Source organism: Galeopterus variegatus, unplaced genomic scaffold (genome assembly GCF_000696425.1).
Source record: "Galeopterus variegatus unplaced genomic scaffold, G_variegatus-3.0.2 Scaffold16, whole genome shotgun sequence".
NCBI classification, from domain to species: Eukaryota; Metazoa; Chordata; class Mammalia; order Dermoptera; family Cynocephalidae; genus Galeopterus; species Galeopterus variegatus.
In genome coordinates, this window is record NW_007726127.1 from 732,174 (window position 1) to 741,270 (window position 9,097).

At 48.7% G+C, this 9,097-nt stretch overlaps 1 protein-coding gene across 3 annotated transcripts; it reads right to left on the reverse strand.

Moving 5' to 3' along the window:
- Positions 1–749: 749 nt before the first annotated feature.
- PSRC1 (proline/serine-rich coiled-coil 1) lies at positions 750–4,268 on the reverse strand. Of its 3 annotated transcripts, XM_008566451.1 has the most exons (8): positions 4,214–4,268; positions 3,802–3,858; positions 3,666–3,723; positions 2,775–3,216; positions 2,314–2,428; positions 1,976–2,224; positions 1,555–1,648; positions 750–1,341 (listed from the first exon to the last, which is right to left on the reverse strand). In XM_008566451.1, the coding sequence occupies exons 2-8, from the start codon at positions 3,818–3,820 to the stop codon at positions 1,338–1,340; spliced, it is 981 nt and encodes a 326-aa protein (XP_008564673.1). In that variant the 5' UTR covers positions 3,821–3,858; positions 4,214–4,268; the 3' UTR covers positions 750–1,337. The 3 variants fall into 3 exon arrangements, with proteins under 3 accessions (XP_008564673.1, XP_008564664.1, XP_008564681.1); XM_008566459.1 differs by lacking the exon at positions 750–1,341 and having other exon boundaries at positions 1,551–1,648; XM_008566442.1 differs by lacking the exons at positions 3,802–3,858; positions 4,214–4,268 and having other exon boundaries at positions 3,666–3,790.
- Between the last annotated feature and the right edge of the window lie 4,829 nt (positions 4,269–9,097).

The window sequence follows — 9,097 nt, forward strand, 5'->3', positions numbered from 1 at the left end:
GGCATATGGGCATGGGTGGGGGCACCAGCTGACAGTCCCACTTCCTTTTGCCCAGTTGCCTGCTGCCTTCTTAAGTCATGGCCTGGCCTGCAAGGAGGGAAGTTCAAGAGTCAAAGCCTGCAAAACAAGGGAGATCCTAAGCTTAATCTGTTAAATGAGTCTTTGTCATTCATTCAACAAACACCCATCTTGCACTCAAATATTTTCTGAATAAATGAAATGCTCTGCCACACTTAAGTCACAACACTAGAGGGTTATAAATCCTGGTGCCAGCCATCAAGTGTTAATAGGGGAGATAAGAGAACACAGACAACTATAATGATGTAAGATGGAAGGTGGAGCATAACAATGTGTCCCAGCATCTTCTGACCGAGGTGATCAGGGAATCTGAACATCACCAAAGAGCCTCCTCATCCCATAAGTACAGCAGACAAGAAGTTGGTAAGTTCCTAGGAGGCTCCATTTTCTTGACAGAAAAGGACATTCAAGTTTAGGATATAAATAATCATCTACCTAGATCTTGGGCTTAACAGCCTCACACTCTGTGAATTAAGGTATACTTAATTTTGATCTGGATCTTCCAATAATATATGAATCCTGGGGAAAGGAAGCCTGATGAGCTGAAATCTCAAGGCCCTGGGGCCTATTCATGTCCCTGCCTGAGAAGCCCATCCTGGCTCTTTCACTGGAATTACACAGAGGTTTACTCTAAATTTGTGAGAAATTGGAGCAAGATCTACTTTCAGATATACAGGTAATATAAAAATACATTCATTTTATTTTTAAAAAATTCAGACTACTGGAGTAAGCTTATCATAAACTGGCCTGTTAAGAGTCACAGAATTCACAGGAAACAAGTTCTGGAGACCAGGTGCCGGCTTTGGCCTCTCCAAACAGGCCCAGGTCCAGCAGAGGATGTGATTCAGGAAGACCTCTCCTCAGAGAGCAGAGAGGTTGGCTGCAGAGACCATTCACATGTAAATGTCCAGTGAACCCACCCCTGGGAAGAAGATCAAACTCTCCAGGGCTGACTGCAAGAGTGGGGGTGGCCCAGGACAAGGCACTTGCCTGCATTTCTCATCTTCTGCTTGCTGCTGGGAGATGACCTCTTTTTCCCTAATCTCCTTTCAACCTAGAGAGTCTGAGTCTCCTCTAGCTCAACCCTAATCCATCCCATCTCTCATGGTTTCTACTCCCAGGGGACCAGCCCTGGCAGCATTTCTTCCTCCAGTCCCTGGGCCAGAATCTGCTGAAGTCAGGGCCTGCTGGGTAGAGACTAGTCCAGGAAGTGACTGTAGTGGTTGGTTACTGAATTCTTGCTTGTTGTTCTGATCTCTTTACCTAAGGAGACAGAAGAAGGAACTGCTTTAAATTGCCCTTCTTCCTCAAGCCTATCAGCCCACTGAGTTCAAGCTCCTCGGGCTGGAAAGGAGTGGGGCCCCCTCCTCCCCTGCCCCAGGCTTTCCTCTTCATCACAAGCATTCCACACAGAATTCAGGGCTGATATGCATAACAGCTTGGAGCCAGATTTTGGGGGCCAGGGACTAGTCTTACCTGGTAGATCCTGGGACTGCAACTTTCCTGGGGGGCTGCAGACTGCTGCGAGTGGTACCAGTGACAGGAAGATTTGGTCGCTGGGAAACAGGAACTTGATGGAGATTAACAAAATAAGTGAGTTAGCAGAAAGTTTAAGCAACCTTCTTTCTCAAAAAGAAATACCAGGTGAAGGAAAAGTGAGTTTGGGATTAGTGTTCCTCCCACCCCAAGGTAAAAACCATGAAGGATTTGGAAACCAAGGCTCAGACTCCATGCCCAGTGCCATTCTCTCCTTATTAACTCAGTCTCTCCACCTTCAAACAGAATTACGAGAAAAACAGTGAAAGTGGTCATTGTTGCCAGCTCTGGGAGGGTGAGGTCAAGCTAGGCAAGGGTGAATTTGTCCTGATTTCTTACCCTTATGTCCACTTTTGCTCACCTCTGTGCCCTGCAGCCTTTGGTCTAGGAAGCCCTTTCCGAGCTGACAGAGAATCTGGGGGTAGGGCACCTTTGCTGGGTGGTACACTCCGGCTGGTGAGTGGCATTCGGCTGGCAGGCCTGGGGATAGCTGAGGGAATGGGCAGTAGACTGGAAGATTTAGCAGCAGCTCCCTGTGGCCGGGATGGGCGTTGAGAGTTGCTGGTAGAAGGTTGTGAGGTCAGAACTGGTTTGACAGGGGTAGGTGGACCTGGTAGAGAGGAGTAAAGGCATTTCAAGGTAAGTTCCACATCCTCCCACTCCCATCCACCCCCGGCTTTGCTGCCCAGGTCTTCTCACTTGCTATTATTCTCCCATTGGGCCCAGATTTTCCCCGGACTGGAGGAGTTGATCGGGCAAGAGGAGAAGATGCTGGGCTTTTGGATGCAGGAAACAGATTGCAAGTGGGCGATTCCTGAAACACAAAGAGAGAGGAAAAAAGAAACAGAATGGAGAAAGTATCTGTTCTGTGGCTTAAGAGATTAAGAAATAGAGGTGGAGAGTTGTCTAGATCCGAGTAAGGGCAGAAGTTAGCTGCCAACACCACTATCATCAATACCATATATTGAGAGCTTATTATAGATATTATAGAGCTTATACACAGACACTGTGTGTGGTAAGTGCTTTGCATATGGTATCTCCTTTAATTCCTACAATTCTATGAGGTAGAATTACTATCCCCATTTTATCAATGAGGAAGCCTATACTGTGTCATGCACTGTGTGTGGGGGCATATATCCAATTCGATCCTCTAAACTCACCCTCTTCACACCGGAGGGCCTCTTCCCAGGTGTTGCCCGAAGAGGCCGGACAGACCCCTTCCTGTCGCTGCTCCGGAGTCGAGGTGTCAGACTGCTTGGGGAAGGGGTGCTCCGAGCCAAAGAGCTTACAGTGGGTAGCAGGTCTCGGACAGGACTGTCCTTCAGAACAAAGGTCTCCCGCCGAGGGCTAGGCTTCACTCGGTGAGTTCCCGGGCCCTCGCCTGTGCTCTCCCGCTCCTGCAGGGCACACTGCTCCAGCTGAGCTGCCAGCCGGTTGGCCTCATCAAGGATCTCTTCCAGCTTCTCTGGACTGAGGGGGCCTAAGCTGAGCCTCACACTCTGGGGGGCAGGGGCCACTGCATTTGGGTTGCTTCGGTGGGAGAGGCCCCTTCGGAGTGTTTTCTCTGGAGTCACCAACACTGCTATGTCTTCCTCCTCACGACTGAAACAGAAAACAAACCAAGCACCATGTCCACACAAACGAGAGCAGGAGACTGGGCAAGGGAAACGGAAAAACCCCCGCAACAGAGCCAGGGACACACCCCAAACCCTGATGCCCATGCTGGCTGTGAGATCGAGCCTCTGGGTGATGAGATACCTAGTTCTATGAGGCCTAGCAGGCCTTTAGCATTTACTGACATTGGAAATGATGCCAGGATGAAGATGCAATGAATCCATTTACTCTTCTTCTTAACACCCTGAAATCTCACTCCAGCTTCTCTCTTCTCTCCTCCCCACCAATAGTGTCATAGAGGCCCAAGTCAACCAGCCAGCCAGCAGCCAGAGTGCACCAAACCTTGCTAAATTACCAACCCAGGCCCCAGAGACCAGTAATTCAACAGTAAGGGGTTAGAGACAAAGAGTTATTGTTGGAGGAAAATAAGTGGCTACCTGTCAGATGGTGACAGCCCTCCAAAGTCCAAGGTCTCATCCACAATAAACTTCACATCTGAAGAGGAAAGGAGAATGAATGTCTCCACGGGTCCCTGATGCGACTCTCTCATTCTTCCCTCCAGGGTTTCCTTACCTGCCTCCAAATCCTCCATGTTCAGCCAGCAGAAGCGAGAGTCGGTTTAGACCTGAGCTGGAGAGAAACCATACCTTTCCTCAGGTATCCATCCTGCCCGAGGCTCACAGCGGGACCCAGGGTGCAAACCGGGGGCGAAGATCATGCTGGAGGCAAAGCAAGCGCCCAGGAGTACACCTGTCCCTATAAGTACCCCGTTATCTTCGGGAAAGGTGCGTGGAGCTCCCCATACTCCTCTCGCCCCCCTGCTCCTGGCCTCTGTTCACTGGGAACGATCTCCACGCCCCATCTTTCTCCCCGCCACTATCCTCCCGGTTCTTCTTCTCCCCAAGCCACCTTTCCACTCCCCCGGCACCACACCCACACCACACCTGCAGCCCACCTTCAGTTTCCATTTGTCGCGCTGCCTTACCTTCCACGGAGGACACTCTCCTCCCGCAACCCAGTCCCGGGAATCGGCCCCCCAGTGGGCGGGACTCCTTTCGAATCTCTCAGGCTCCACCCACTCCTGCCACATGCGCACAATGATTGGCGGATTCTCAGGGGGCGGGGCTCCGGCGGGCAGCCGACAGGAAGTCTGCGGGGTGGGGGGCGGGGGTAGAGCCGTTCCCAGAAAGACTTCCTCCGGGAGGACCGAAGTGGGGCTGCCGGTTGAGGCGGCGAGCGTGCGCGCTCCTTTTGCTCCCAGGTGGGGTCCGAGCGGAGCCGGGCCCGGGAGGGGCGGGGCCTCGTGGCGGCGCGGCGGAACGGACCCGTGGGCGTGGGCTTCGCGCCCCGCCCCCTCCGCCTGCTGGGCTTCGGAGTCAGGGGTTTCCTGGCCCGGCCCCTCCGCCCGCAGCCGTCGCCCCGGAGAACGGCCGGGCTCCCCAACGCGGCCATCGGCCCGAGAGCTAACGCTCTGCCAGAGGGAATGCGTTTCCGTGGGCGAACCCAATATGCAAGCGCCTCACTGGCCAGGTATCCCCAGTTGTGATTTTTCCGAGTGAAGGAATCACCTAAACATTTATATTTCAGGTATATTGAGGTTCTCTAAGAAATACATCCTCCCCTGCCCTTTTAAACAAGAACATTCGGAACCTGAGGCAGCCAAGGTGTAAAGAAAACAACGGGCATTTCACACAGGGAGATTGGATTGAAGATCGTGTTCTTCAGTTATAGGATTATGAGGATAATTGTGAACACCAAGTTTTATACCGTGTGCCCTTCGGGGCTTTGAGGGGGTGTTTGTAAACAGCTATCTGGGAACTAACAGCTGTTTGTAAAATGCTTAAGCCTTCTTAGGGATGAACTAACTCTGTTGCCTGTGAATAAGCTGGGCCACCAGTTAACAGCTTCTTAGAAATATTCTAAAAATTTAAAGTAAAAAGACCCTAAGAGAATGTCTGAGGAGTTTTATTGTAAACAAAGAGCCTGAGCTTTTAGCCCCCAGAGTTTGTGACCATTATTTTGGCCATTTATAGGCTTTTATTTATTTATTTTTGAGGTGGTGAGGTTTGCAGGAGTGATATGTTACTGTAATAAATTCCATGGGAAGCAAAGGATCCTTGGAATATAGTAGGGTGTTAAAAAGGGAAATGTGGGGAGGCCCAGTACTTGCGAGTTAATGTGAGGAAGAACAGAGAGAAGAGGACTGCCTCTCTGCCCGAGAAGATGGAATCATAGTTGCTTGCAAGATTCAAGGTCTGTGGAAGGTGGGAAAACCAGAGTCAGTAGCTTCTTTCTCTCCAGGCAAATAGTGGCAAGGTGGAGAACAGAAGGGAAGAAGGTGTTAATTGCATTCCTTCTTCCCCTAGGAGCAGCCTGAGTCAAGGAAATCTACACTTCATCCACCCTTAGGTGAGTGGGGGAGGAAGCTTGAGCCAATTGGAAGTTAGTTTTTCCTAAGGGAACTCATCTCCAATTTTCTACCACCAAATTATGATTTTGAAAGCTGTTGCAGTCCCAGAAAAAAAAAGCAATAGTGCAACTTTCTCCTCCATCAGAATGACACCAAAGCCAGAAAGTATAGATTTCAGGTGCAAGAATTCTTCTCCCAGGATAAGACCACAAATATGGGAAATATTTCATATTTGTTCCCCCCATCTCAAACCTACAGTGATGTATACAAACAGATGCTGTGGATTGATTGAACTGTATCCCCCAAAGTTCATACATTAGAAGCTTAATTCCCATTGTAACTGTTGAGGGTAGGAAATCCTATTATGGTAATTGAAAGATGGGATGTTGAAGAGGTGACTGGATTGTGAGGACTGCACCCTCGTGAGTGGATTGATTCCATTTTGTAATAGTGGTTCTGAGGACTTTAAAAGGAGAGTGCATGAGGAACTATCTTTCCCTCTCTGCTGTGCCATTTTCTGCCATGTGAGACCCCTGCATTGCTGTAAAGCCACCACCAAAGAAGACATTCATCAAATGTGTTCCCTGGATTGTGGACTTCTCAGCCTCCAAAACTGTAAGCAGTAAACATTTTTTTCTTTTGTCCTTTTTTTTTTGAGACCGGCCGCACTGCGCTCAGCCAGTGAGCGCTGTGAGCGCACCGGTCATCCCTATATAGGATCCGAACCCGCAGCGGGAGCACTGTTGCGCTCCCAGCGCGGCACTCTCCTGAGTGCGCCACGGGCTCGGCCCCCAAAATTTTTTTCTTATAAATTACCCAGTTCCATGTATTTTGTTACAAGCAACAGAAACTGACTAATAGAGAAATTGGTACCAAGAGTGGGATATTGCTTATAACAGATACTTGAAAATGTGGAAGTGGCTCTAGAACTGGGTAATGGGCAAAGGCTAGAAGAACTTGAAGGAGCAGGCCTTGAAAAAGCCTAGCTGCTGGTGTGAGTTTGGAAGACAAGAAAACCAGGGACAGTTTGGAACTTCTTAAAGACTGGTTAAATGGGGGTGAGCAGAACACTGACAGAAATATGGACAGTAAAGGCCATTCTGAGAAGAACTCAGATATAAATGAGAAGGGACTTAGACACTGGGGCAAAGATCACCCTTGCTATGAACAACAAGGAATTTGGCTGCATTCTGTTCATGCCCCAAAGTATTATAAGATGTGGAACTTAAAGATGCTGACCTATGGTATTTGGTGGGAGAAATTTCTAAGCAGCAAAACATTCAGGAAACTGCATAGCTCCTTGCAACAGCCTATGCTGAGTTAAGGCAGAAAAGGCATGACATAAAGCCAGAATTTAAAGGGGATGCAGAGTGTAAAGATTTTGAAAATTTGCAGCCTTGCCATGTGGTAGAGAAACAGAAAGCATTGTCAGGAGAAAAATGCAGTGGTGCTAGGGATATTAGTACAAAAGAAAGGGATTATCAAGAGAAGCGGGGGAAGGCCCTGAAGGCATTGCTGAAGGCTCTGGGGCCAACCCTTCCATTACAGTCCTGGAGGCCTAGGAAAACAGAATGGTCTGGGAACAGGTCCTAGGTGCCCTCCATGGGCTTGCTGCTCAGGGCCACCTCGGGATGCTGCTCCCCACACCAGCACCCCAGATGCTTTGGCTGTTCTAGCTATGGCTAAATTGGCCGCAGCTTTGGAAGACGCAAGCCAGAAATCTTGGCAGTGTGCATGTGGTGTTAGGTCTGCAGGCTTGCAAATGCTAGAACTGTGGAGGCTTGGGAGTCTCCACCCCGATTTCAAAGGATGTATGCAAAAGCCTGGGGACCCAGGAAGAGATCTGTTGCAGGGGCGGAGTCACCACAGATAGCCTTCACTAGGGCAATGCCTAGCAGAAATGTGGGATCACAGTTGCAGCAGAGAAATCCCATCAGCACCATGTCTAGTGGAGCCTAGAAAGCAGGACTGCCATGGAGACCCTAGAATTGTGGAGCTACCAGCATGCAGTGCCAGCCTGTGAGAGCTAAAGCTCACCTGAGACCGGGAAAGCTATAGAAGTGGAGCTGCCAGAGAACTTGGGAACCCATCCCTCACGTGAACATGCAGAGGACATCAAACATGGAATCAAAGTACACAATTGGCTGGATTTGAGATTTAATGCCTGCCCTGCTGGGTTTCAGACTTGTTCAGGGCCTGTTACCTCATTCTTTTGGCCTATTTCTCGTTTTTCAAATGGAAATACATACCCTGTGTTTGCCCACCATTGTATCTTGGAAGTAGATAACTTGTTTTGATTTCACAGATGGGACTTTGAACTCTGGACTTTTGAGTTGGAACAAGTTACGACTTTGGGGATGGAATGACTGTATTTACCATTGAGAAGGACATGAACTTTGGGGGCCAGAGGCAGAACGCTGTGGATTGATTGAATTGTGTCCCCCAAAGTTCATATATTAAAAGCATAATTCCCACTGTAACTTCAGTATAGGAAATCCTATTATGGTAATTGAAAGGTGAGGTCTTGGAGAGGTGATTGGATTGTGAGGACTGCACCCTTGTGAGTGGATTGATCCATTTCAGAATAGTGATTCTGAGGGCTTTAAAAGGAGAGTGTATGAGGAACCATCTCTCCCTCTTCTGCTGTGCCATTTTCTGCCATCTGGCACCCCCCGCATTGCTGTAAAGCCACCACCAAAGAAGACGTTCACTCAAGTATTCCCTGGACTGTGTACTTCTCAGTCTCCAAAACTGTAAGCAATAAATTTTGCTTTCTTATAAATTACCCAGTTCCTGGGCCGGCCTGTGGCTCACTCGGGAGAGTGCGGTGCTGATAACACCAAGGCCACGGGTTCGGATCCCATGTAGGGATGGCTGGTTCGCTCACTGGGTGAGCATGGTGCTGACAACACCAAATCAAGGGTTAAGATCCCCTTACTGGTCATCTTTTAAAAAAAATAAAAAATAAAAAATAAATCACCCAGTTCCGTGGGTATAAACAACAGAAATGGACTAATATAACAGATGTTTAAGATTTTGGATAAGTAGGGGCTGGCCTGTGGCTCACTCGGGAGAGTGCGGTGCTGATAAAACCAAGGCCAAGGGTTCGGATCCCATATAGGGATGGCCGATTTGCTCACTGGGTGAGCGTGGTGCTGACAACACCAAGTCGAGGGTTAAGATCCCCTTACCGGTCATCTTTTTTTTAAAAAAAAAAAAAGATTTTGGATAAGTAATGAATAAATGAATTAAAGAAGAAATTCCACCCCCTCATAGGCACATAGCAGGCCTTAGCTCAGAAGGTACTCTGTAAGTGTCAAACGCATAAATGAAGAAATTAGGGATTCCAGTGCAGAAGGATTAGAGAAATGCAGAAGGATTGACTGTGACTGGAGGTCTTATTCAGTGTGGAGCTTTTATTCCTTCACGATGAAGGTTGAGAATAAATGAATCTGAAGG